This window comes from Oenanthe melanoleuca, chromosome 6 (genome assembly GCF_029582105.1).
Source record: "Oenanthe melanoleuca isolate GR-GAL-2019-014 chromosome 6, OMel1.0, whole genome shotgun sequence".
Lineage (NCBI taxonomy): Eukaryota > Metazoa > Chordata > Aves > Passeriformes > Muscicapidae > Oenanthe > Oenanthe melanoleuca.
This window is the reverse complement of record NC_079340.1, coordinates 3314336-3341973: the sequence shown is the minus strand read 5'-3', so window position 1 is coordinate 3341973 and position 27638 is coordinate 3314336. Positions and strand designations below refer to the sequence as shown.

General features: G+C 46.1%; 1 protein-coding gene and 1 long non-coding RNA gene across 5 annotated transcripts; one reads left to right on the top strand and one right to left on the bottom strand.

Moving 5' to 3' along the window:
* The first annotated feature begins 128 nt into the window (after positions 1-128).
* P4HA1 (prolyl 4-hydroxylase subunit alpha 1) lies at positions 129-27555 on the top strand. Of its 4 annotated transcripts, none has more exons than XM_056495616.1 (15): positions 129-262; positions 4976-5084; positions 5869-5965; positions 7651-7802; positions 8461-8598; positions 10233-10472; positions 11234-11424; positions 11882-12058; positions 16301-16371; positions 21090-21189; positions 22060-22113; positions 23269-23334; positions 23783-23851; positions 24435-24531; positions 25001-27555. In XM_056495616.1, exons 2-15 carry the CDS (start codon positions 4997-4999, stop codon positions 25069-25071), a joined length of 1611 nt encoding a protein of 536 aa, XP_056351591.1. In that variant the 5' UTR covers positions 129-262; positions 4976-4996; the 3' UTR covers positions 25072-27555. The 4 variants fall into 4 exon arrangements, with proteins under 4 accessions (XP_056351591.1, XP_056351592.1, XP_056351593.1 ...); XM_056495617.1 differs by lacking the exon at positions 22060-22113 and adding an exon at positions 22175-22228 and having other exon boundaries at positions 144-262; XM_056495618.1 differs by lacking the exons at positions 16301-16371; positions 22060-22113 and adding exons at positions 15213-15283; positions 22175-22228 and having other exon boundaries at positions 146-262.
* LOC130255203 (uncharacterized) lies at positions 17426-21021 on the bottom strand. Its single transcript, XR_008840874.1, has 2 exons — positions 19763-21021; positions 17426-18033 (listed from the first exon to the last, which is right to left on the bottom strand). It is a non-coding gene; the product is annotated as an uncharacterized LOC130255203 (long non-coding RNA).
* Positions 27556-27638: the final 83 nt, after the last annotated feature.

The following is a 27638-nucleotide window of genomic DNA, read 5'->3' as shown; positions in this document are numbered from 1 at the left end:
ACGCGCGCGGTGTCTCGGTACCGGGGCACCCACGTGGAGGCGCGGCGGCGGCGGCCGCGCATGCGCCCTGCCGGTACCGCCGCTGTGACCGGCCTCACGTAGCGCGCGGGCCGCGCCGCCCGGGGGGCGTGGCCTGAGGGGGCGTGGCCCGTCCCGCCTATAAAGCAGGCGCGGCGGGGCCGGGCGCACTCAGTCGGTGAACCTCCCGGGCAGAGCGCGGACCTGCGGTGCTCACCCCGCCCGGCCGCCCCTCCGTGCTCAGGTGAGGCCCGGCCCCGCGTCCCGGGGTGCGTGGGCGGGTGAGTGGCGGTGGGTGGGGGCGATACGTGGCAGCGCTGCCCGCGGCCAGGCTCCGGTGTCCCGGGGCTCCCCGGCCTTGCGTAACGGGAGCCGGCGGCCTCCTGAGGGGGGCGGGAGGGCGCCGCCGCGCCGGCTTCCCCGCGCTGGCAGACTAAACACAGCCGCCTCCCTCTCCTCCTCCTCCTCCTCCTCCTGCTGCTGCCTCCTCCCGTTCCGCCGCTGGGAGTTTCCCGCTCCCCGGCCGCGCTCGCCCCGCTGGCGCAGGTGGGATCCCAGCAGAGCTGCGGCCCCTCCGTGCCCGAGGGGTGCGGAGTTACTCGGTGTAAACTGTCTGCCGCGAATCCTGGTTTCCCTCTCTGCTGCTCGTGCCCTACGCGGGATTTTGCACCCACGTTTTCTCTTTGCTTTACATCCAGTAGATGTTTTGCAGGAGAAACTCCCACCTGGAGCTTTGAGCATGCTGGTGAATGTAATAAAAATCTTCCAGCTTACCTGGAAAGCTGGCTGCTCCCAGAGGGAAGATCCTTCGCGGTGTTTAGTTTCCCTTTTTTTTCCTGCTGGCTTCAGTGCGAGGAAAATGCAGAGTGCTGGAGTGTTCACCTATTTAATGAGTAAAGGTTCAGCGCTCGAGGTTTTGGTGAATGAAAGGAGCCATTTATTTACTCGGTTACACAGGTAAATAAGTGCAGCTCCCCGCAGCGCCAGGGGCTGTTGGCTCGGGATGCAGACAGTGAAGGTAATGAGTTCCTGGCTTGTCTGGGAAGCAGACAAGCCCTTGGGGACAGAGATGTTCCCTGTCCTGCTGCTCTACACCCACTGCTGCTCTCCGACCTTTGATGGGTTTTTATGCTACGTTTTAATGCCTTGGAGCAAACTGTTTTGACCCGGAGTGCTCTGCATTGCTTCTGAAGTATGTGCTGACACAACCAGTACTGATTAACTTTCTTCTCTTTGTTTTCCTCCCCAAGCCAGCTCTCTGACCTGTGCAGATTTAAATGTTGTTCTATAATGAATGACTTTAAAAGCTGTGGGTTTTGGGGCTTGCACGTGGATTGCAAAGTGCCCGGTGCAGTTGACAAACTGAAATGGAAGGAGTGAGGATAAACAGGTTTATAGCAGGAAAACCATGCCTTCATGCTGAGGCTGATATAGAGAAGGAAATCTTTTTTCTCTAAAAGAATATACTCCTGATTTCTTTATAATCACTCCTAACATCTGAAAGCATTCTGTTTGTCTGTGTAGATGCTCAGCTAATCCTTGAGCAGATAACTGCTCTATTCCAGCTCCAGTGTTCTTTGTCCTGGCCTGGGAAGTTAAAACAAGTGGGCTCTGAGGGCTGTGACCCTTCAGTCTTACTCTGGAGGAAATCAAGGGAAAACTCACTTCAGTTCCCTGTGTAAAAACCTCTGTACAAACAACTGCTCTGTATTAAGCCATGAATGTTGTCTGCAGCTTGGAAGTAAGTGATAGATAGAACACCCTACTTGACTTTGAAATTGGTTATTCTCCTCTCTTTTTATGTTCTTGTATTTTTCATATGTATAGAAGGTTATAACTTTGTCATTAAAGGACACCTAAAGCACACCCTGTTCTTTTGGTAGCAGCAATTGTATAAAACATTTCTTCTCTCACTGCTTTGATCTTGATTTTAAAACAGCCTTTGAATGTGGGACTTGGGAACTGGATTCTGGTGCTTCTGTGCTGTGAGACCTTTAAGAAATGATGGCAACTAAATGTTCTTGGTACTTATTTTGGGAAAGTTCTTTCCTTTTCAGTAGCATTTTCGGTCACATTGTGTCATGAGACTGTAACTTGGGTTATCCTTGACACAGGAGAGGTTTAGAGCAATGAGCTTCTGGTTCCATCTCCTCCATTTCCCCTAAGCTTAGCTTAATTGGTCAAGGGGTTTTATTATCATTTTTACATACAGAGTCCAGTAAGGATTTTGAGAATGGATCCATCTTTAAATCTAAAGTTGAGGAGGATCTTGGTGATAAAGTTTTGTCTCCTGGCCCTGCAGATGACTCCATCTTGAGCAGGCCAGTTACTTCTTACCTAAATAAAGAAGCTGGTTTGGAATTGAGTTAGAGCCTCCTCCTCAGTTTCCATTTGTTATCCTGTTTTCTGAATCCTGGTAAGCATGGGGTTGGCAATGAGGAGATTTGGCTAATGAGCATCTTCAGTCTGGTCACTGAGCAGTGGGACTTTGGCTGTGATGAGGTTTGTGTTGCTCTGCAGCTGTCTTCACTTGTCTGCTTTGTATTTGTAAGGCAGAGCTGAACTCTTGGGAATTGCTCAGAAAAGCCCCTCTGTTGAAATGGTGTTTGCTGTGTGCTCAGAGAACCCTGTGCTTGCTGCTTCGTTTTCCTTCTACCCCTGTATTTGCTCTTTGCTATCCCCCCCTTGCCCCATCAGGTTTTCTGCTCTGCCACGTTTCAGCACGTTCCAGGGGAGGCAGGGAGCTCCTGTGTTGGAGCTGTCAGCTGGATCCCACTTCCCAGCGTGGGCAGTGATGCTCAGTCTGAGGGACACGGCTGAGGGGGAGGGCGAGACTGACAGCAATAATGGAGGGGGATTTTCAGCTTGTTTTACTTCATGTCACCAACGGGAAGAAATTAAAGCCTACTTATCTGGCAGCCTGAGAGATTTCCAGCGTCTATATGAGCTGAGCTGTGTTTTCTTTGGTTTGGGAGCCTGTGGCTGATCCTACTGCAGTGCTTGGAAAGCTCTGCTCCTTCTGGAGTTCTTCCAAGAGTGGGAGACCCAGTTTCTCTGGGCAGCCTGTTCTAGTGCCTAAGTGTGAGAAACTTTGTGTTTGTACCTCCTTGGAATTGCCCTTGTGGCATTTTGTGGTTGTTGCCAGTCACCCCTGCTGTGTGCCTGTGTAGATAAGGAGGTGGGAAATAAGGGTTGCAGCAGTGTTTGGAGAAAGGAAAAACAAGATGGAACACTGTCACTGAGAGCAGTAGGTGGAGAGGAAAATTTTCTTCATCTTTTCAGTGATTTTGTTTATTGGTTTTTCTTCGTGCCTTTAAAAAGTTTCATCTTTACTAATATCGAGAATGGAAACTTTCTGAAGCTTCTCTTGTGTTTCACTGAGTGCTGTAAACAAATAGCTCAGTGCATTCCCAGCACTGATAAAATTGGCAAATATTTACGGTGTAGTAAAGCTGTTTGTGCTTTGTCACTGATTCACAGATGTATTGGCTCGAGTGCTGGAGGAGCAGGAGGCACTTGGCTTTCTGCAGGGTGAAATGGGAGCTGAGTGTTTTCAGTGAGAATGGAGGTGGACATCAGTGAGGCTTTATTAAATATGTTGGAAACAGTCTTATTGGCTGCCTGTGAGGAGGAAGAGGTGAGGAAGGCTGCTGAGGGGAAAAGGGGGGCTCCAAGCTTCCCTCTGGAATTCTCACTTTCACAAAGTGAGCTGTGATGTGCCAGAATGCATCAGCCCTTCAGCTGTGGTCACTCAGATTTTGGGTGGTTTACAAGAGCTGGAGCTTGTGCTGCTTTTCTGGGCTCGTGTGAGTTTCCTGTTGTTGGTGCTGGTGGAGCTGTGCTTGTCCTGCCCAGCAGGCAGTGAATCCCCAGAGGAGATCCAAACCTCCTCCTGCAGTGCTGGAGGTGGAGAGGAGAGGAGGGAGCTGCCTCCTGCCCCCCAGGTGCAGTGTGAGGAAAGATCCTGCACTCTGGAGGTGCAGATTATTAACCCTCTTAACACCACCACCCGTGTTGGGATGGTTTTTATTTGGTTGTGACTTTTAAACTTCCCTGATCATGTTTGAACATTCACTGTGTGAATACCACACCTGGGTCTGTGTTGTTTGCTTGGTTAAAGTTGTGCTGCTTTTCTTCCCTAAATAGTCCAAACTACCTTGTAGCTGAGCTTGTTGCTTTTTTCCTTTCTTTTTTCCTTCATTAGTTGTGCTGTTGGAAGAGTTATAACCCAATTCCTGTGGTCCATGCACTGGAGTTCATTTTTTCTGAGCAGATACAGAAAGAGCAGATATAAAGGAGAGAGTTTAAGAGTTTAAACTTTTGTTTAGGGGGGGAAAAGAAAGCAAACCTTGTGAATTCCACGACAGCATAATTACTGCTGAAGTATGCAGGAGGCAGGCATTGCTGGGCTGCTGAAGGGATCAGGATGCTGAAAGGCTGAGAGCTTGGCAGCTGGCCCTGCAGAAAGCACTGTGAGCCTGCCATGGGCTGAGCCAGGATGCAGGGACAGACAGAGCAGCCTTTTGTGTCAGGTGTGGGACTTGGCTGCATGGTGGCAGCAGGAGCCTGCACAGAACTCCCTCCCTGGACTGCTCACCTAGGGTTTTCCTTCTCCTGTTCCACTGGCATCTTTCTGGCTGAAAAAAGAAAACTTTTTTCCACACTGAGTGGATGGACTTGATAGTAAGCATCATGGGCTTTTTTCATGGTTTGATGGTTTTTTTCTTCAGTACTTTTTGCAATTTAGCTCTACCTGCAGCATGACTTAGATGCCAAAAAGAAGAGTGCTGGTGAACACCTTGTCCCTGAGCTGTTCTTTCTTCTCTTGTCACATGAGGCAGGTTTAAAAGCCAGCAGAAGGGGCTCAGTCTGTGAGAGCTGCTCAAGCTGGCAGGGTTCTGCTGCCCCTCCTGAAGGTGAGCAGGGATTTTTCACCTGTTTTGTGTTTCTCTCACAGGTGTGTGGTGAGGTGAGAACAATGGCATTTAAGAAGGTTTGGTGTGCTCTAGCCCTGGGAATTCTGCTGCCTTTCTCTTGTGCCCACACAGACTTCTTCACTTCCATTGGTGAGGCTTGCTTTGGTGTAGCCACAAGAGTTTCTTGACAGCCCTCAATGGGTTAATCATCCAAGGCACTACTTGGTACAGAATTAAACCCACTTCCTAGTTCTTAGCATGTTATTGGTAATTTTGGTAAATTGGTTCTTTGGGGAGAAACAGGCTTTAGGTCAGTCCAAGGGTAGTCTGATGACCCAGGCTTTGTAGTCATTATTTATTATTATGGGTATTGGAATAGAAACAGAATTTTGGTGCTGCACACATGTAGAAGGAGGTGGTGCAGCTGCCAAGGGCACATAATGGTGCGTAAGTCTGGACCCACACTTGGATTCTGGTGGGGCATTGCACCCCTTTGTGCTGAACCACTTCAGCAGTTATTAATTAATACCAGGGACCCCTTGGATGTAATCTTAAAAATGAAGCCCTGGATTAGTGCTGTGTATCAAACACAAAGGCTTTGTGTATATCTGTAGCTTTCTCTTTATTTGCTCTACATTATGTATGCTTGGATGAAAGATTACTCTGTGGCAAACTATTTCCTTTTCCAAATGAATCCTAAATTAGTTCTAATAATAAATATGCAGTATTACATTAATTTCCATGGAAACAAGCTTGGTCCAGCAGGAGACTTTCTCCTCCAAAAGAAAAAAAAAAAAAGGCCTTGCTCAGCAACTCCTTCAGGGTTGTTTGAGTGTGGAAGGACTTTTGGGGAAGGGAGAAAGTAGAAAAGAGGAAGTTTTAATTCTCAGGGTTTTGTGTTTCTCCTTGACTCACCAAACTTATTTTTTTCTAGGCCATATGACAGACTTAATTAATACAGAAAAAGATCTGGTTGTGTCACTCAAAGACTACATCAAGGCAGAGGAGAGCAAGCTGGAGCAGATCAAAAAGTAAGCATTGGTGTCATAATGCTTATGGTCAATCATTTGAGTCCATCCTTATGCAAAAAGTGCTTCCTTAAGGCTGATTAAATTTGTGGAATTTTTCCTCTGGGGCAAAGCTTAAAGCAGCAGGTTTTGCTGGGTGTTTTTTGTAAGTTGTTCTCTTTCAGCATTGCTTGGTGCATAAATGAGAAGCGACCTGACCATGTGAGGAGCAGAGCCCAATATGTCAGATTTGATCACAGCTAGAAATGAACATTTTATCACTGAACAGGATGCTTTCCTTTCTTCCAGAAATATGTACAAATCTGCCTTGAGGGTGCTGAAACAGTTCTAGGTGGAGGAGTGGTTTTTATTTTAGCCTTTGTGTATTAGTTTCTGGTATTCCTCCATCCAGAAAGAAAGATCCTTCTTTGTCACCTAAAATCCAGACTTGGATTTTCTGCCAAGTTAGGAATGTTACAAGTAAATTCTTTGCAGCTACAAATTAACATGGGAGTTGCCAGTTGGGCATCCAAAAGTGTTTACACACAGCTTCTTGCAGAAGTGGTGCAGCTCTGGTTTCATTGTATCTCCTGGGAGGTCAGGAGACTTGAAATGACTGTCACAGAGCTATTAACGAACCTGGGGGAAAAATGTTTGTTGGCACTTGGAGGATTTTGGGAGCTGGTCCCAATGAGTGGGAAATGCAGGGAGGGTTTGACACTGTGCAGTGTGAAGGCACAGTTTGAAGTTGGTTTCAAGGACTGAACAGTTTGAAGTTGATTTCTTCAGTCTTTGGCTTACTCCGAGCTGGAGTGGGTCCCCAGCAGCACCTCTGCTTTGGAGGGAGCCCCTCACTTGTGCTGGAAGAACCCACCAGGGACTGTCAGAGGGCAGGAAAGAGTCAGGGATGGTGTGGGGAGAGCAGAGGCACCACTGAGAGCTGGGAACACCTCCCTGCCTCAGGTAAAGCCTGCAGATTCCATTCAGGCAGGTCCTGGAACAAGAGCAACTCCAGCTGTGGGCAGAGTTCCCTCCAGGCTACAAATTCTGGTTTCTTGTTAGAATTCTCAGTGGGGTGTGGTTCTTCAAAACCAATTTACCCTGATTGTAGGGTGTTGCTGCAGTCTTGCTGTTGTAGATCTGCTTCTTTTGTTTTTAAAAAAGCAGCAGGAACTGTGTCTGGGTTCCTCATTTGGGAGTGTACATGTTTCTTCATCCAAGCTTTCAGCATGGAAAGGAGCTTTGTGATGAGAGGCAAGGGGCATCTCATATGTGTGCCCAAACCTAAAATAATTTGAAGCTAGCATTGAACTGCCTTTTTGTAAGCCTCAATGGGAAAAAAAGGGGCATTTGTAAGATTGAAAATGTGGATAAAGCTTTGTTTTTGGTTAGTCCTGCATGGCAGCCCATAGTGGAAGTGCTGGCACTGTGCTTTTGGGGATTGTAGGAAGGAGTTCCTTCTGCAGGGCTCCAACAAGGACTGCAAGAGCAGCACAAGATTTGGGCTGCAGCTGAGGAGGAGAGGATTCAATAAAAGAAAAGGAAGCAGCCCTTTTTGTTCCTTTTAGAAGAGCTCTAAATATAGATAATGCAAAAGCTTGTCATTTTTGGTTGGCTTTATTAATGAAGACATTTGAGTAGCTTGCAATCAGTTCTCTAGCACACCAGCAGACTTCTGTGAGGCTTTAATGAATATTTTTTCATTGTAGATGGGCAGAGAAGCTGGACAAGCTGACAGATACTGCCACCAAAGACCCAGAGGGGTTTTTGGGCCATCCTGTGAATGCATTCAAGTTGATGAAAAGGCTGAACACAGAGTGGGGTGAGCTGGAGAGCCTGGTCCTCAAGGACATGTCAGATGGTGAGTGTGTGTGCCTGCAGCAAAAACCAGCATCACAGCCTCACTGCAGGTCCTGGGCTGTTGCCTTTCATATTTCAGGGCTTGAATTAGATTTTTTTCTGAGACTGAGCATTTGTGGAACTCACCTGAATTAGTGTAGTAAACACTGAATTGCTGCCTTTTTTCTTCAGCACTGGTGGAAAATCTTTAGCAAGGAACAGAACTGTGAAAGACAGTTAGCAAAAGGAAGCCAGGATGGTTATATTTGACCTGTGAGACTGTCTCAACAGCTAATTAATACCAGGTGGAGGTTTGTGGTAAGGAATTATAAGAAAGCAGAGCTTTCAGAAAGACCCAGGGTTAGTCTCTGATAAGGATTCAGCACATTCAGCTTCCCTGTTGCTGTGAGAGGAACTGAAGATGGCAACAGAAAAGGCCAGAAATCTGCACCAGTGTCTGAAACCCTTCTGAATGAGTGGGGTAAAAAAAATAAAAATGTTTATTTTTGATACTTCCTTTGCTTTCTTTTAAAAAAACCCAACCAAATGCAAACTGTGCAGCCTGTGCTGAGTTCAGTTCAGACCTGTGTGAAGGTGGATTTTGGCTTTCCCTGGAGCAGGGGGTTCATGCAGTCCCCAGGACAGAGGTGACCACATGTTTCCCTGTCCTTCCTTGCCAGGCTTTATCTCCAACATGACAATCCAGAGGCAGTTCTTCCCCAATGATGAGGATCAGACTGGTGCAGCCAAGGCCCTGCTGAGGCTCCAGGACACCTACAATCTGGACACAGACACCCTCTCAAGAGGGAACCTGCCAGGTGAGAGCCACCCATGGTTGTTATGTGCATTTCCTAAATCTCCTGATTACAAATCCTTTGCTCTGTTCCACCTTGTTTAACTGATCAGCCTAAAGGTGATGTTTGGAAGGAGCTTGAGCTGGCTAAAATGAATGAAAAATGTGATTTTTTTTTCTAGTTATGGTAAGATAATCTACTGTTAATAGCTTTTAATAAAAATCAATAGCAATGAAATCTTGCCTGGGTGGGGTTTTCCCTTGTATTGCACTGGCAGGTGCCTGGTTTTATTGCACAACTTAATGCATTTTAACAGGTCCCTTTGAGCTTAAACTTCAGGGATAATTGTATAAACTGAAGAGCAGGAGATGGTGCATACACAGACTTGAGCTTGTGTGGCATTGCCTGAGCTCATCTTTAATAGGTTGCTCTGTACAGGAGAAAACACTTTTTTTTTTTTGTCAGAAAACTTTCTCTGCTGAGTCTTCCTTGTTCCCTCTGTTCAAAAACAGTCCTGTGCCAGCTGGCAAAAAATCAGCTCTGCACAATCCATCTGTGTTTTTGCAAGTGCTCATTGTGGTCAGATGCCTAATAAAATTAAGGCTAATTGGCTTTATGTGTTATGATGTATAACCTTGCTTTTGGGTTTGGTTCAAGACCTGCTCAAGGACCTACAGATTCCTTTAATGCAATGAGTAGCTCATTGCTGTTTTCTTCAGTTTTGCTGCTTTTGAAGCCATGAGCTGTGTGCATTGAAGTGGAAGTTCTGCAGGATAAAATGGAATAACTTGGACTTTGGAGAGCTCCAGAGGGGAACTTCCCATGTTTGTGCTCCTTTTCTTCACTCCCAGGGAATTTCTTTTGCTCCAGAGTCTCAGCTGCTGCCAGATTTTTGTCCTTTGAGAGTCTGGAGACTCAGGCTCAGGATGGGCACAAGGTGTTCAGTGAGGGAGCAGGAATGAACAGCTGCCCTGTTTGAGCACTGCAGAGCTCCTGTTGGAAACTCAGGATGGATTAAGATGTAATCAGGGATGTAATTTTAGCTGTAGCACTGGTGGGTCCTGTTTCCCTTTTACAAGCTTAAATTTGGTTTTACATAGGGCCTGTTTTTCCAGAGGCAAAAATAGGAATCTGTAATTTGCCTACTAGTGCTTTAATCTTTCAGAGGTCATTTAAAATGTTTCTAAAAATTACTAACTTGAAAAAAATCCCAAGCAGCTGGGAATTTACTCCCTGATGTTTTCCTTTTCCTCCTCCACCAAGTTGTCACTAACAAGTCATGGTTCAGTAAAATTTTGAAAGTGATAACGTGATGTCCTTGAAAACAGAGTTCTGAAGCTTCAAATTTGGCTTATTTTTGCTCCTGCTGGAAGTGGTTGGGGTTTTGAGGAAGGAAGGTTTGTTTAATTTGATTTTTCACTAGTGGTTGAGACATTTAGCTGTTTGCTGGTATTCTGGCAGTGGAAAGCTGCATCTGAGTGTTCCTTGTGTGCCAAGGATTTACAGGCTTTAGAGACTTCAACAAGCAGCTACTGCAGAAGGGAGCAGTGGGAGAACAGAAGTAAAACCCTGCTGTGAGGAATGAGAAATAACTCAAATATTTCTCAGAAGACTGGCCTGAAACCCTGTGTGAACTCTGTTTTGTTTTAAATACCCAGGTGTGAAGCACAAATCCTTCCTAACAGCTGAAGATTGCTTTGAGCTGGGGAAGATTGCCTACACAGAAGCTGACTATTACCACACAGAGCTGTGGATGGAGCAAGCCCTGAAGCAGCTGGATGAGGGAGAAGTGTCCTCTGCAGACAAAGTTTACATCCTGGACTACCTGAGCTATGCTGTCTATCAGCAGGGGGACCTGGGCAAGGCCATGGCACTCACCAGGCGCCTCCTGGAGCTGGGTAAGGGCACAGGGACACAGCTCTGCTGGCTTTGTCCTGGATCTGGCTTGTAGTGCACTGCAAAGTGCATTTTTGCATTTTACATGGGGGTTTGCTGCTTTGCACCAAAGGGTTTTCTGCCTCCTGACACTGTTGGCTTTTGTCCCTTCACCTATTTGAAATCTTGTGCTTCCCCTGAGGCAGAGGCAAAACCAAAATTAATGAAATTGGAATTAAATTGGTGGTACTGAAATCTCTGCAGATGGTTTAAATACAAACTCAGCATGCTGCAGATGAAACACTTGTAAAAACAAGAGATACAGAATAGAGGACAGTGAGATAAGAGTCTTTAATGAAAAATGAAAGCAGTTATTTTTCTGTAAGTGTTCCACTGTGTAATGGATGCTCTGGGAAGCTCAGAACTAATCCTAACACAGCAAAAGTTACTGAGAGCCACTTAATAAAGAGCTAAAAGCAATTCTGTAAGTTAAAAAGCTTTGTCACCAGAAATCTCAAATCCCACCAGGGAATCTTCAGGTTTACAGGCAGTCATGCTGCCCCAGCTCTCTCCCTGTCCCATTCCCTTGTCTCTCCCTCTCTAGTGAGATGGGCTGGAGTGGCCAAACCCTTTTCCTCAGTGCTGGGAGCCCTGTGTGCAGTGAGGGATGGAGAAGCAGTTGTGTGCATCTGTTTCCTTTTGCTTTCTGTGAAGAACCACTTGTGGGTGATTCCTCAGGGGCTGGAAACCTGCCAGTGATCCCTGTCTGTTTCTGTGTCCACAGATCCTGAACATCAAAGAGCAAATGGCAACATGAAATACTTTGAGTACATCATGGCTAAAGAGAAAGAAGCAAACAAGTCCAGCACAGATTCAGAAGAGCAGCAGGAGAAGGAAACTGAGGTTAAGAAAAAGGATTACCTGCCTGAGAGAAGGAAGTACGAAATGCTGTGCCGTGGGGAGGGGCTCAAAATGGTAAAGTGGAGTAGACTGTTCTCAAATGTTTGAAACCAAACAATGTCAGGAATTTGTGTGTGGTGTGCAAGCAAGGAAGTCGTTAGAGCAGCTGGATGAGTGTGCAGAGTTGAGGCTCATGTGTTGGATTTCTTCCCTGTTCCAGCCTGTTCAGTAGACAAAAAGTAACACTGCCCCAGGCACTGCCTTGGATCTGCTCCATCAGTGTCATTAATTAAGGATGCTGGAAGTCCAGAGTTACAGACAGAATTAAATAGGGATTTATGTTTTTTTTACTGATAAAATTATCTTAGTAGGGTTGTGTGCTGCAGTGCAGACAGCACTGACTTCTCAAAGTGAAACCATCTCTTGAACCTGTCACATAACCAGGTGGGGAGAGCCAATTGTTTGCCATGTTGTCCTTGGAGATCCCAGTGTCCTGTGGGAGCACTGACCCCCTGCTGTGCCTCCCCTGCAGACTCCCAGGAGACAGAAGAGGCTCTTCTGCCGCTACTACGACGGCAACAGGAACCCCAGGTACATCCTGGGCCCCGTCAAGCAGGAGGACGAGTGGGACAAGCCTCGCATCGTTCGCTTCCTGGACATCATCTCCGACGAGGAGATCGAGACTGTCAAGGAGCTGGCAAAGCCCAGGGTAAATGCTCTACACTTCCTTGCCCCTGGAATCTTAAACTCCACCTGGATTTGGTGGGAGTGTGCCTGGCTGTCTCCTCTGGAGAGCAGGGGTGTGCTCACGCCTTGCTTGCCTCACCTCGCAGCTCTTGGTGACACCCCTTGGTGGAGACTGGGAAAAGCTGGGAGTTCTCCAACAGAGAAACAAAGCAGTGAGGGTGTACTGCAGTATTCCCAACTTGCATTTGGTTTTCTGCTTTTGTTGTTTTCCTTTTCAAGTCTGGAAGGGAAAGGCAGACATTCCTCTGGTCCTGTGTCCTGGTTTGAAGGACAGGTGTCTGCCAATAAAGGCAGGAGCTTCTCTTTGAAATGGAGAATGTAAACCCCCTCCCTCCAAATTATTTTTATAATTTTGAAATTAAGGGGCTCTCAGGGAAAGATAGGGGAATTAAGAATAACAGGTCTTTACTAGGAAAATTAAAATAGAAATGCAGTATTACACAGAACAATCCCAACCCTGCCAGAGTCAGAATCCAAGCTGACACCCGTCAGTCAGTCAGGGTGTTGGCACAGTCCCATTCAATGGTGGCTGCATCCTCCTGCAGTGGCAGATGTGGTTCAGCTGGAGCAGTGCTCCTGGAGAAGGTGCAGTTTTCCTCTGAAGGTGCAGGGATGATGTGGAAAGGTCTGGCTTTCCTCTGGAATCCAGTGGAAAGATGGATAACTTGCTGTCCAAAATCTCAGTTTTTATCTGGGTAGGAAAGGCTTGGCTGCTCCCCTGGCTGGAGCATCTCCCAGTGGGATGATGGAATTTTATCAGTCACACAGTGGGACTGAATGGGCCAGCAGCAGATGATATCTTCCTGGAGGGAGGATGGGCTGTGGGAAAGATAAAGATGATTGCCCAGCTGGTTTAAAGATGGCCCATTAGCAGATAATATGTGCCAGGAGATCAGGGTCACTGCCCCACCCACTTCAGCAGATGGTGACAGAATTCACATTTCTGGTCACATCCTGTATTGCAACCTAAGACATCCTGGAATGCCTCCTGATTGGATAGAGGAGAGAGTGGTTTTATTCTCCATTTTGGTATAAGACTGGCTTCTGTCTCCCAGCTGCCTGCAGATGAAATGGATGGAATGGAATGGATGCAGATGGAAGCTGCCTGTAGATGAAATAGCTTTAAGAGGACAGGACTTAATTGGTGGGTTTTGCCTTCTTATTGATGATGGTGGCTCATCAACCCTGTTTCAGACACTGGATGCAAAGGTTCTTGTTTCTCAGTGAGGAATAATCCAGGGCAGCTTCACTTTCTGAGAAAACAGGAGTGTCCAAGGCAAACATCAAACTGGTGGAGTTGCCTTCTGTATCCAGTTGGTGCAACTCTGTATCCACAAATGCACATTGAAGATGTAGTTAATTAAATTAATTTATTTTTCCATCCATTCTAAACTAAGACTTAAACTAGTAGAAATGTAATTTTCCTGCTCTTTTTCCTTTGCTTTTGGCCTAAATGGCTTTTTGTCCAGAATGAGATGGGCAGTGAGGCTGTCCTTGGCTTGGAGGGGATCTTAAAGTTCCCTGAAGCCTGAGGTGTTGGACATTGGGAGGAATTTCTTGACTGAAGGGTTTGTCAGGCATTTGCAGGGTCACCATCCCTGCAGGTGCCCAAGGAATGACTGCATGTGGCACTCAGTGCTCTGGGCTGAGTGGGAAGGTGGGGATGGATCAGAGGTTGGATTTGATTATCTTGGAGATCTTCTCCAAGCTCAGTGATTCTGTTCTGAGGTTTCTGAGGCAATGCTCTGAGCTGTAAGCAGGAAGTGTAAGCTTTTCCCTGCATGTACCTGTGAGGCATCTCTTCCTGCTGCCCTGCCAGGCAGATTTGCTGCAGGGCTGAAAGTCAGAGCCCCCATTGCTGGTCTGGAGCTGTTGCAGCTCCTCTGCTCCTGCATGATGCATTCCACACCTCTGGAATGTGACCAGACCACTCCTTTGCAGAGTAGAAAAACTGTAAATGTGTGACTGCCATTTCTGAACTTGCTGAGGTCACTGTTTTCCTGTCAAACACTCAGCTCGTGGCAAAGGCTTGGAGACCTTTAACACAAGAGCATCTGTATGCAGTTACTGTTGCCATATCCTCTGTGTGTGAGGCCTCAGCAGCAAAAGCATTTTGTTCTTGGAGACCTAAAGGTCATCTCCTTCCTGCTGCTCGGGATGCTGCCATCCTCTGGGAGGAGACAGCACTGGCTGATCTGTGCTCTGCCTTCTGCTGTGCTGGCAGGATGCAGCCTCATTATTCAGCTCTGGAGTCTCACTGGAATTGTAGTTTGTGCCTTGTTTTTTTGTGTTTGCATGGGAGGAGAGGAGAGGCAGCATACTGGGAGCTCCCAGTACCTTTTCTTGTCAGTAGGTGTGGAGAGGCCTTGGCTTGTTGAGTTTATTTTGACAGTGGAGAACTGCTAATGATTGTTTGGGCAGTTGGCATGACATTCTGCCTTTTGTAAAACTTGGGCTCTGCATCTCAGCCTCTCCAGGTATGAGTGATGGAGTGTCTGGTAGTTCATGAAGTTAAAGGGCACTTGTGTGAGGTTCTGAGTTGGAATATCAACACAGATGGGAAGGCATGGAGTAAATGGAGCACAGCAGAGGAAAGGAAAGCTCTGAGCCAGGAGTTCTCACTCTGTGTACGTGTGACCATGAGTGAAGCAGAAGTTTGTGAGAGGTCAGTGCTGTTTTTGGTACAGAAAAGACTGCAAAGGAATGGTTTATTCACCTTTGGCTTATGGTGCTGCCTGGACTCCATTCACCTGTCAAACTCCTCATCCAGGAGCAGGACAGTGTAACAAAGCACCACTTGTCCACATGCCACACCACTGTGCTGCTCCCAGGGCATTTCATCACTAAACAAATCCAAGCTGCTGTAGTTTGCTTTATTCTGACAACTCTTGTTGCTACAGACGTGGAAACGGGACTTGTGGAAAACCTTAAAAAAAACCCCTAAAAACAATAAGTGTTTTTTTTGGTAAAGCTGGTGCCTCCCCCTGGTTGCCCTGGCCCTGCACCCCTTGGTGGCAGAGCAGGGCACTGTCCCCCCTGGCCCCAGGCTTCTGAAGGTCGGATTGCTGGGATGCAGATTGTGCTTGTAATGCAACTTCTGATGGTTCGCTTCACAGCTGAGGCGAGCCACCATTTCAAACCCCATAACGGGAGCCTTGGAGACGGCACATTACAGAATTAGCAAAAGGTAAGAGAGCTCTCTGCCAGAGGTTTTGGGCCTGAAATGAGTGTGTACCTCCTGCTCCCTCTGAGGAAAGCAGAGGTGGGCTGAAGACTTGTGCTCCACCTTGTGATTCTGTGCAGATCTGGAACAGGCTGGTACTGCTGAGTTTCTCAGTCTTTCCCTTCAGCTGGAAGTTCTGGGGGCGTGTTTTGATTTGTGCTTTCCTTTTTGGTCACCTTCTCAAGTCTGGTTTTTTGAGCACAGTCAGTGTGAGAAGTACAAGATGCCACAAAACTGGTTTTGGTTTTAATCTGTATTTTCCTTTTCCTCCTTGCTCTTCTCACAACCAAGAATTGTCTTCCCTTTCTTTGGAAATTGTAGCAGACCTCAAAGTGCCTTAAAGGGTGTCAGAAATGCTTCAGGTCCTTGCTGTGCACACAGACACACATCTCCTTGTCCAGGATAATCCCACACTCCCAGCTGGGCTCCTTTACCTCCTGCCTGACACAAACCTGGCAGAGCACAGGCTCTCTTCCACTGGGCTCCTGGTTCTTTATCAGCTTGCCCATTAAGAACTACAAGTGTTGAATGCAGCCAGTGCTTTCCAAAATTGGCTGGATCTGAAAGAAACCACCTGCCCCTGCCTGATCTCCCCTGGTTTTAGCTGTGGTAATTAAAGATTGACTGCACAGGCCATCAGCACTGAGCCAAAATTCTGGGAGGAGTTAAAACTTCTGGGTGAGGAGGAATAGTCTGGGAAACTCAGCATCATAAATTACTTGTAGAAAATCTTGATTTTTAAACAAAGAAAAAAAAGAGGAAAAACAATAAAGGGAGGAAAAAAGTGAAAGGACAATCTAAACCAAATTATTCCAACCAATTAGTTGTGATTTGGACATGGCAGCTGCAGCTTGTGTTGCCCTTCCAACCTTTCCATATGCGAGCATCGCATCCGGACCAATCAGAACCTTTCAAACACCTGGGGCTTGGCCAAAAAGCAGCCTGCAAGGTGGGTAAGCCTTGTCCTTTCTCTTTTTGTAGCTGAGCCGTGCTACTGTTCATGACCCTGAGACTGGGAAACTGACCACAGCACATTACAGAGTCTCTAAGAGGTAAGGGGAAGGGATTCCTTGTCTGAGGAAGTGTGTGCAGGGGCTGTGCTGCTTCAGTGCTGAACGTGGATTCTGTGTGACTCTCCTCATTCCTCAGCCTTTCTTTCAAAGAGTGGGCTAAGCAAGCTGAGCTGTCACATAACAAAGGTGGAAGTGCCCTCTGTGGCTGAGCATGGCTTGTGTGCTGTGACTAACATACTAAATGTGGGGCTGTGCTGGCACCAGTGCAGTGGGGGCACCTCCCTGGCTCACCCCTGCTCCTCACTTTGTGCCCACACGTGCTTAGAGCTGCTGTGATTCCTGCCCATTAAAGCTGGGGGTGATTTTAAGGGATTTCCATGGTGGAATGATTGCTGCTGGAATAGAAACCCAGTGTTCTTTCAGCTGCTTGGAACAAACCCTGAACTTGGAATTCTGAACTTGGAATGGCCTGGAGCTGAAGGGCTTTTAGTTAGCTGTGAATTTCTTCAGAAAGGTAAAAGTGCTTCCAAATATGGGATCACAGGAAGGTGACTGATTCAGGAATGATAAGTCTCAGGGAAACTGGAAAACCACTGGAGCTGAGGTCCTTAAGGCCACTCTAGTGGCAAGACTTTTTTTGAAGACTTTTGTTTTTTTTTTATGCCTCACACCTTAGCAGCCTGAGGTTCTGTGTGCTCATTGGCACACACAGGTAATGGGAATCTTCTGGAAATTGGGAGCTCTTAGATATTTGCTCCTTAAAACTGCCTCCACAGAGGGACTTTAGGAACATTCCTCTTCCTGTTGGACATGTATTGTTTAATTTTTATTTCTTATTTTTGATGTTCAAGTCTGTCCATGTCTTACCTACTTTGGTTATTTGGCATTGTGTTTTTGGGGGCTTAATTTATTCACTTGTGGGGTTTGTCCTCTGTGCCAGACAGCTCTGGAGTATTTACTGAGGAAACTCCTTCATCCATTTGAACATCCCCTCGTGTCAAACTTGAGTGCTGATGCTGGGAATTGGAGAAAGTGACCAGATTACTGATGGAAATTGGGATGCATAATTGGTCCCTATTTAAATAGATGAGGCTTAGTGGAAGAGCTCTTTATTTTGAGTTGTGATTTTTTCATTAGTAGGAAATGTTATTCCCTGAGGTAGTGCAGATGCCACAGTCAGAAAAAATAGTACAAGGCACCACCTAACATTAAAGGCCAATTAAAAAACCAGGATAGAGCCTGGGGAGTGGGATCCTTAAATCCTTAATGAGGTTTGGTGCTCAGAAATGTGGCACTGTGTGACTTCCCTCCAATGTACCCAAGGAACTCTCAGAATTAAATCACATTTTACTGAGCTAAGATTTTAAATCCAGTATCTCACTGGAAACTGGAATTAAAATTGTAGAGGCACATCCAAGAACTTGGGAAAGGCCATTTTTTGGAGGTAGGAATAGCCTCAAAGGGGTGGAGCAGGACTGCCCTTCTGCTCCCCCTTGCTTTTGCTTTGCTCTGTGTGCAGATTTTGGATGGGTATGGACTTTGCAGAGAACTTGACACCCAAGAGTGGAGTAGGAGGCAAAAGCCTCCCCCACCAGGCTGGTCTGGGGGCCTGTGCTGTTCCTGCTGCTCTGCTGCACTGCCAGAAACATCTTTCCCTTGGAGCTGCTTGAGCCAGTTCAGATTCCAGATGAATCATTGCTCCTGAAAACCAAAAAATGCTCACTTCATTTTTTTTATTTTTTTAATAGATGACTGCTTTCCCCCTCCCAGCATTCCTTCCCAGCACATGCCCTCCTAAATTACAGCATTCCTGTCTCTGAGAGAGCTACTGTTCCCCTGGTGGGACGTGGCAGCTCTGTGGAGGGGGGCACCTTGCCAGCACCAGGGAGCTGTGTGTGCAGCACCAGGATCAACCCACCCACTCACACACTGCTTTCACAGATAAAAACTGCCTTTTCCCCCTTCTCTCTCCTCCCAGCAGGCAGCAGGAGCTTGCAGCATGTGATGGTAAAAGTTTCCACTTCAGAAATACCAGGCTGGGCTTTTACTCACTCCCTGTTGTGCCTCTGCTATTTTCTGCACACCAAGTGTGGCTTAGAAGGCTTTTGAACACAAATGCCAGTGTTTTGTGGCCAGTGACTTACAGAAGTTGTGTTGGGATGTAATCCCAGTTCCTAGACTGACCAGTGCAGCTGAGGAGATGAGATTTTGGGGAGGGATGCTCCCCTGTGTGTTCAGTAGTTCCAGAGAATTGTCTTGTTTTTCCTTCATGTGCTGCTTAGTCTTTAAATTATTTCTGTTAGAAGCATCATGCCATTAAAAATCTCTAAGGTGCCTCATGCAGAATTCCAAGAGGGAGGAATATGGGACATTTTGTGGCTGCTCCATCCCTGGCAGAGTCCAAGGCCAGGCTGGACAGGGCTTGGAGCAGCCTGGGATAGTGGAATAGGATGAGCTTTAAGGTCTCTCCCAACCCTGAGCCATTTCTTGATGTATATAAAAGTTGCTGAAAGCTCCCCCAGTGTGAATTCAGCATGCTAATGGAAGTATTAAATCTTTATAACAGTTCAGGGATGGTTTTTTACAAAGCCAAGTGGGTCAGCAAAACACCAGACTTGTGTGGTGATTATTAAAGAAATGCCAGATCCTCTGTAACTACATCAGTGGTACCTTGAACTGCCCTGCCTGGGGCTTCCCAGGACTTGTCCCTTTTTTGTTAGGGCCCATCATGGACTCAGAGGTGGCAGCTGGTCAAAAATAGGAAAGAATGCAATGAACCTGGAAGTATGAAAATATTAAAACAAACTGCTGAGCATGTTTAAGGCTGTTAATGCTGCATCTCCTGCACCACTGGTCAGGGGAGTTGTTTTTTTTTTTTATAGACAAGGGCAGGAAAAAAAGCCAACTTTGTGTGAAGAAATTGTTTTGAATGAGGCAGAGACTTATCAGCAAGGGACCAAGCTGGGCCAGCACCAGAGGAGGGATTGTGGGACAGCTGGAATGTTCTGTGGCCAGGCAGAGCCGTGGATGCAGCTCTCAGGACACCTCCAGGGTTAAGTCCCCCTGTAACTCTGCAGCACTCCAGGCCTCCCTGTGGTTTTGCTCAGCACCCAGCAGACAGGCTGGCACTTGGAATATGGTTTCAATTCCCTCTTCCTCCACCTTTCATAGGCTTTCTTTGTATGTTGAGGCAGTTAATTTTTGTTTTTCAATGCATACAGTGCTCCCCTTCCTGAAAGGCTGCAGTATTCTCTGGTGAAGCATTCATAGGCACTCTCTAACCTACAGAGCAAGAATGCTTGGGTTTTTCTCCTTTTGGGTTTTTTTTTTTCTTTAACAATCTGGACAGAGGCAGGGAGAGAAGCTGCTGGGTGTGTTTGGGCTCTTCTCATGCCTTAAATGTGAGGTTAGGGCTGCTTGTGAGCATTACCTGGTCACCATGGCTGTGTAGCATGGCTGCTTTTGGGGATTTGTTTGGTAAATGCTTCATATCTATGTCTTGTGTCATCTGCCACCTGAAATCAAAGCAGGTTGTGTTGTAACACCTCCTTGTACTAACAAGTGGTCAGCAGTCTGTGCATGTCTGTCTTGAGAAAGTTGTTTTCTTTTATCTCATAGTTCAGTTGTCATTTCAAAAAGTCTTGTAGAGATTCTGTAACCTGTGTCAGTGCCTTGTGTCATGTGTCATGCTACTGTTCCTCCCAGGCAAACTATTTGGGGATTTATGGTTTCATTTAAACACAAATGAAAGAAAAACTTAATTTAGTATAGATGTGAAGGTTGATTTGAGTAAAAATACATGGATGCTGCTGATTAGCGTTTCCAGCTGGGCTCTGGGCACAGGGATTTCTGTCCAGCAGGAAGCACTGCTGAGCCCAAAAGCTGAGTCAGCTGCTAGAAAAAGGGGTAAAAATAGATGTTTCCATTTTCCTGCCAAAAAAAAAAAAAAAGGAGGGGGGAGAAAAAGAAGTCCCAAATCATTGATGTCATCACCCATATTAGTGCAGTGGGCTGCCAGGGTAAAATGAAGGTGGAGTGGCTGGCATGGGATAAGTAAAGCAGGAACAGGCATCAGGTGAGCAGATGTGGGAGAACTCTAATACACAGTAGGAGGCAAACATTTTGAAAGATGCCTTTGGAACTGAGGCTGACCTTCCACATTTAAAGAAAAAAAAAAAGGAGAGGGTAAATTGGGTTTTTTCTTTCCCCACTTAAAAATCATTGTGTACCCAAAGCATGTGCTAAATACCAGATTTGTAATAGGCTGTTCTGATAGCAGTTGTTAAATTTAATGCATTACTTGATTGATTTTTATAGCACTGCAGGGGTAAGTGGTGAGAGGGCAGCTCCCAGTGTGTGACATTTAGGGGAACCAAGTTCCAGCTACACATCCAACTCACCTGTTCCTGTCCCAAACCCTGCTTCAAAATGCATCACCCCAAGGGGGCTGAGTGAGCTGTTGGGAGTGGGGTAAGAGCAAAACTGGCTGTGCCTGGTTTAAAAACCAGCTTGAAGCACTGTTTGTAACACTTCCTTCAGCCCAGTATGGGAATTCTTGGTTATGGAGCTCCCTTAAGCCACTGCTGGAAACACATTCTTTAAATCCAGGGTTTATAATGCCCTGGAAGTACTTCTGGTCATGCTGGCAGCTCCTTGAGAAGTGCTGGAAGGCAGTCTGCCATTGCAGGTGGCTGCAGGTGCTGCTGCTGTGCTGCTGCTGGCAGTGTCACTAACTGTCACTAACTGTCCCTCCCCAGCGCGTGGCTGTCGGGCTACGAGAGCCCGGTGGTGTCCCGCATCAACACCCGGATCCAGGACCTCACAGGGCTGGATGTCTCCACAGCAGAGGAGCTGCAGGTGAGTGGCAGCAGCACTGGCACCACTTCAGCACCTTGCTCAGGTGGGGTGGCCAGCAAAACTCTATTTATTGACAGAGGGGAAAAGAAAGTTGTGTTTGCAGAGCAGCTGTTCAGTGTGAAATGGCTTTTTCAGTGATAACTGAAACTCTGGATGTGTCATTCTCTTTTATTTAGACAAATAAATTGAGTTTAATGGCCTCAGAGTCAAGCTTTGCTGCTGTTGGAGGCTCAGGGAAGGCCACCAGTGTGTCTGGTGTCCCTGGGGTGTGTGGGAAGCACTGGCTCTATGTGCAACTTGAGTAAACTGTAATTTAGAAGTGCTTTTGTTTATTTGCTTGAGGCTTTAAATGAGCAGCTGCCTCCCTGACTGTGAGCAGAGCATGAGTACCTAGAAAGCAGGACACCCACAAAGTACTTGTGAAACCTGCTGTGCTCCTTGCCACTCTGTCAGAGCTCCTGGTGATAAAATGGCCAAGGATCTGGTCCAAAATTGAGGTGGTTTTTTTTTTATAACCAATTGGCAAGAAGGACAGGGAACCCTCTTTATTGAAACAGTCAAATTCAGGTCAAAAAGTGTTTTAAATCTGATATAAAAGCACCATGACACCATTTTGAAGAGAGGCTGAAAAGTTTTCTGTAGGAAAAAAATGCTTTTCTGCCCTGGAAAGCACCAGATTCCTTACCTGGAGCATGCTGCATCCTGCAGTGCCAGTCTTGGATGTGCTCCTGTTGCTGCCAGAGGCTTGACATTTCCTGGGGCTTGGTGTTTACACTTCATCTCTGCAAAGGTTGTAGCTGACAGTCAAAGTCTTGCCTGGATAAAATAAAGACTGATTTACTAGATCCTGTGCTTCTCCTTCCACTGTAGGTAGCCAACTACGGCGTAGGGGGCCAGTATGAGCCTCATTTTGATTTTGGAAGGGTAAGTCCTGTTTTGTCTTCACCTCTTTCTTCTTCACAAGCACTGTGTTTCTCTTTTTCAGGTGGCAAATTATGGAGTGGGAGGACAGTATGAGCCCCACTTTGACTTTGCACGGGCAAGTAAAGAGCTGGAGGGCAGCTAGGCCTGGTGAAGCCTGGGCCTCTGGGCTGGGGCACACTCTCTGTTCTTCCATGTGTATTCAATCTTAGCTCTTCCACTTTGCTAATCCATGTCCGTGGAGAAAGCCCTCTAAACCACCAGCTGAACCTGTGGAGGTTGCTCCTGTAAGCTGAGTGCCAGCAGACAACTGGAAAAAGTCTTATCTCACTGCTCTTAATTTTTAAATTGGATTTAAATTCCCCACCTGTTTCATTCCAGTTTAAACTGCAGACTGCTGAAGTTCAGTTGGTTATTTACTGGGCATCATTCTGTGTGGTTTAACCCCTTCAGATTAACCTTAACCCCAGCCACCAAGTCTGAATCAGGATCTCTGCTCTGCAAGCACCTGCTCCAAGGCATTGCAACCAGTTAACAGGTTTTGTTTGGAAACACTGGGCTTGTTTCCTGGAGTAACAATTGCTGCAATTTCAGTGCACACAAACTGTGGTCACAGGGGGTGGGTGGGTTTAAAAACTCAGGTGTGGCAGAAGTTAGTATCAAAACTCATCAACGTGGGGTTCATTCTTGTAAGCTGAGCACTGAACACCTCTCAGCTGCCTGGTTTGTCACTGAGGCTTCCTCCCTGTTCCCAGCTGGAATCCAAAGTGGAGTGTGGCAGGGAGGTGTCCAGCTGACCCTGGGACTGAGAGTGCCCTGGCTGCTGCCAGGGACAAGGGGGATGAGTGTAATTAAATAATTCAGTTTGCTGTGAGGAGCATTTATGGGCTTAGCCTCAGACAGCACAGTTGTTCTTACCCATTAGAAATCTGGGCTTAATGCCCTCCCTCCCTCTCCTACAGAATTTTAAAGTGCCTGGTTTATTTAAATTAATAGATTCATTCCTATTGCATTCCTCCCCTCCTCCCAAATTGAGGGGTTGGATTAATTCTTCTGCATGAGTCTGTTGTGTGCTGCTGGCTCAGCAGCTGTGTGTCACTGGCTGCTCTCAGCAACCAAAAAGAAATGCTGATGGAATCTGCCTGCTTTTCTTCACAGAAAGATGAGCCAGATGCTTTTAAGGAATTGGGAACAGGCAACAGAATTGCTACTTGGTTGTTTTATGTAAGTGATACATTTCTGCCATCTGTCACTGCATTTTCTATACTGTAGAAGGATTTAATTCTACTTTTGTTTCATTCTTTTTTTACTGAAGGGACTTGCAAGTAAAGCAGCCACTAACTTTGGGGTAATACATATGGGAGGGGTTCTTACCCAGACTGTGGTTTTTCCATGTGTCCTAAGGAGGATTTTGCCCCCAGACTTGAGCATTAGCTTAAATTATTTGCCTGCCTGGTTTTTGGTTTGGTTTTTTTTTTTTTTTTTGTATCTGCATCAGTATTTACAGCTTGTTCACTGCCTTAACACTCCAGTGGGAGGGACAAGGCTGGGGCTGCACTGGGAACAGAGGGGGTTTGGCCTTCTTAAGGGATTTACATCAAAATTAAACTTCACTTTTGCTGAAAAGTGAGATTATCATCCTGAACTCACCTGTCCTTCCCCACCTGTTCAGATGAGTGATGTGTCAGCAGGGGGAGCCACGGTCTTCCCTGAAGTGGGAGCCAGCGTTTGGCCAAGAAAGGTGAGCAGGACTGATCAGCAGACAAAACACTCCTCCCCTCCTGCTCAAACAGAGCAGGCACCAAACACAGCTGTAAAAGGAACTTGAAAATAATTGTAGGCACCTCTGTGCTCTCATAACAGTGCTATGGTTTTCCTTAAGTGCAGCAGCTGGAGCTGTGCTGGTGATTCCAAGGAGCCCAATATTCTATGTGTGCATGCAAATGCAAAACATTTAAATGCTCCAAAACACATCTTGAAAATACTCAAATCTGTGAGTTGATTTAGTCTTGAGGCATCTGGAGGAAATGCTCTTGTCAGTTCTTTCCTTCAAGCCTGCTGCTCAGCTTTAGTGAATCTTGGCTTCCTTAAACCAGTCAGGAGTTGAATGAAACTGGCTTAGGATCTTAAAAAAATTAAGAGCCAGGTATATAGACATACAATAAATCAAAGGAGACATATTCCTAAGGAAACAAATGATAGAATATTGAAAAGAGCCTTCAGTTGAAAAGGAGAATCTGAAACACAAATGCACCTACCTTTATTTTACTGGTGTGCAAGTGTGTTGTACAGAGCAGAGGGCTGAGTGTCCCTTTTCTCCCCAGGGAACAGCTGTGTTCTGGTACAATCTCTTCCCAAGTGGAGAAGGTGATTACAGCACGAGACATGCAGCCTGCCCAGTGCTAGTGGGAAATAAATGGGGTGAGTACCTGCCTCTGACCTGAGTCTGGGCTCTGCTGGGGGGATGGCTTGGCTTTATTTTTCCTTGGGACTTCAGAAATTACCTTCTTTGTAAAGAAATCTGTTTAATTTACTTTATCTATCTCATATCTCTCTATATGTTGAATATATTCTATATAGGAGCATATTTTGTTGTGTATAAAGGAAATTAATACTATATAGTATATTTATAAACTCTAAAGTCAACTTAAGTAAACTTAGAGTTTTTTTTAGCTTTACAGCCATACTGGAAAGGTCTGTTGGTTGGTTGGTTTTTTATTACACCAACTTCACACATTTGTGCATGACAGTGGGGTTGGAATGAGTCTTTCCAGCCCAATCCACTGTGGGATTGAAACCCTTGAGAAAACTTAGATAATGCTGTGCCTAACCAAAAGCTGGCCTGGAGCACCCTTATCTTGTGTGACCCAATGTTCTTGTGTCTCTGCAGTGTCCAACAAGTGGCTCCACGAGCGGGGGCAGGAGTTCCGCCGGCCGTGCACGTTATCGGAGCTGGAATGATTCTCCTGTGGGAATGCACACACCTGCCAGTTTACAGCTAACAAACACTCCACTACAGCTTCCACTACAGATGTGGACAGGACAAACATGCTTTTAGTTCCCTCCAAACCCTCCCCTAAAGGTTTATTGGCAGAAAATACTGAGGTTGACAAGTGTTACTGGAAAAAAAAAAAAGGACAAAATACAGATGAGGGCCACAACTTACAGTGGTGTTGTGTGTGGTGTTCCTGTCACCATCATCCCTCTGAGCAGTGTGGGCAGCCAGGGGTTGTCTGGAGTCCTCCTCACCCCTGCCAGGCTTAGGCCAAGGTGGTTTCCTGGTAGGAATGCTGAATTAAACCCATTCCTATTCCTCATTTCCCAGACACTCAACTCTTTGCTTTCCTGGAGTGCCTGACCACTGCAGGCATGCTTTGGTTTTTTTTCCTCTGGAAAACAGGTTATTAGCATGTTTTAGCCTGGTTTTCTACTTCTAGAAAAGCCCCACTTTTTAAACTTGTCTTCCTTCTCAGCCTGTGGGAAGAATTTGGCTCTTAGTCTTGACTAAGAGCCAGCAGTTCCACAGGCAGAGTCAGGATCCTTCCACAGTGTCAGAGCAGCCTGGGAACACCCACAGCCCATCTTCCCTCCTCTTCTGCAATGTTTGTCCACATGAACAAATGCTGCTTTTGTTCTGTCCTGGCAGCCAGCTCTTCCCATCTTCATTAATCAAAATTGTCGTGCCTTAGGACACTGGAATTTCAAATTGGTTCTGAGACTTCAGGTGCTGAGGTAACACAGAGTCCTCACAGAATGCTCCCTCCTCATCCTCCTCCCAGCTCTCAAGGTTTCTGGAGAAACTCTCAGCCTATTTATAGTTCCTGACGCTTTTTTAGATATAGGCTTGCTTTCCTGAGCCCTTTCCCTTCCACAGCAGGATTTATAGCAAAATATCCAAATACCTCATTAGCATGAGGACAAAAATCAAAGGAAGCTGCACCTGCCTCTGCCTAAACAGTCCAATTTTCTGGATGATGATGATTTTACTGATTTAGGGGTCAAGCCTGAAGTCTTTACCAAGGGAAAAATTCCAATTTTGGTTAATTGGATTTTCTGCCTCAATAAAATCTTGACAATTGAGCCAAAACATACAAAACCTATTGTTAAACATGCTAGAAATACCTCTGGAGTACTGGGAATGCAGTTTAAGGTACTATAGTTGGAGGAACTGCATACTTTCAGAAGACACTTGACAAGGTTTTTGCTGGAAAATAATTGTTAAATTTCTACTGAGCCTGGTAGCAGTGGGACACACAGAACTGCCCCTCCTTAGCCCTGCACCTTCCTGAATTTTGCCTGGCTTTTGGCAGCTGGAAAACAAGGTCCATCCATAATGTAAGAACACAAAAAGTCTGCACACTCCCACCTCACATTTGTACTGCTCCTTTTCCAAGAGCAGGAGCTGATCTAAATAAATTTACCCCAGAAGTGCATTAGCAGGGCCGATCTTTGAGCACTAAATTGTGATAATTAAAAAATCCAAAACCTGTAAGATTTGTGCCTACCTGAGTTTTCTCACTTCATCCATCTCTCTTCCTATCCATGGTTCACTTTTTTTTTCTTTCTCATCTCTTAAGCTCCAAAAAGGTAACCTTGGCTGCAGGTACCTCCCACCACATCCCTGCAAGTGAAAGTGCCCAGTGTGGAGTTGGGAATCCTGCCTTTGGGGATTCCATAACTGCTTGTAGGGAACCAAGTCCTACTTAGTAAAGGAGCACAAAACAAAATCCCTGCATTGCCATGCAGGTGTGGAAAACACCTGCATTTGCTCTTACTGTCCCATCTCTGTTCAACAACTACCAAAGCATGCAAAAAGCCAGAGTTGGGGAATTTTGCTCAGCAGTTCCCTCCCTCAGTTCAACACCAGTGAGTGCTTCCAGTGTTCAACAGCATCAGTCTCAGGCTTTGCTTGGGGAGTACAAATGTTCTGGTGCATGACTTTTGAAAGCAGTGAACCACTCACAGATAATTATTCAGGAAAGAAATTTTCTACTTTTGACAGCAGAAAATTATACTAGGTTAAAGGAACAAAAGAAATCTTTTAAAATTAAATCTTGAGTCTGCTGAGGCACAGCAGGAATGTTCCAGGTTATGACAACAGGGTTGGCTTTGATTTTTAAACTGCAGACAATCCCTCTTTTCCTCCACTGCAGTGGTGTCCATGCATCCAAGGCTGACTGTGTAAGGGATTGCACTGGTGCTGCTCCTCCAGCCTTACCCCACCATTTCTCAAAGGGCTTTTGGATCCCCAGCGTGGCTCCTGTGTGAATTTAGTTTTGTATTAAACATGGTTGAAAACTGTCTGGGCTCACAGTGACTGAAAACTGAGAAACTGCCTTACTGTTACATTTTTTTTTTGTAATAAAATTTTTAATGTATTAAAAAAAAAAAAAGTGAACAGGCTTAAAATAAAAGCCACTGCCATTAGCAGTGATAAATCCTCCACATCCAACTCTCCTTGTATGTGGCTGCTATAAATCTGATCACAGTTTTATCATCATTTGTGGAAACCAAGCTCCTCTGTTTCC

What these genes read in the sequence shown, in the direction of transcription:
- P4HA1 (XM_056495616.1), top strand. Translation starts at nt 4,997, where the DNA reads ATGGCATTTAAGAAGGTTTGGTGTGCTCTAGCCCTGGGAATTCTGCTG. An exon ending in CAGGCGCCTCCTGGAGCTGG is followed by an intron (nt 10,473 to 11,233) that starts GTAAGGGCACAG and finishes CTGTGTCCACAG; the next exon opens with ATCCTGAACATCAAAGAGCA. An exon ending in TTGCTACTTGGTTGTTTTAT is followed by an intron (nt 23,335 to 23,782) that starts GTAAGTGATACA and finishes CCACCTGTTCAG; the next exon opens with ATGAGTGATGTGTCAGCAGG.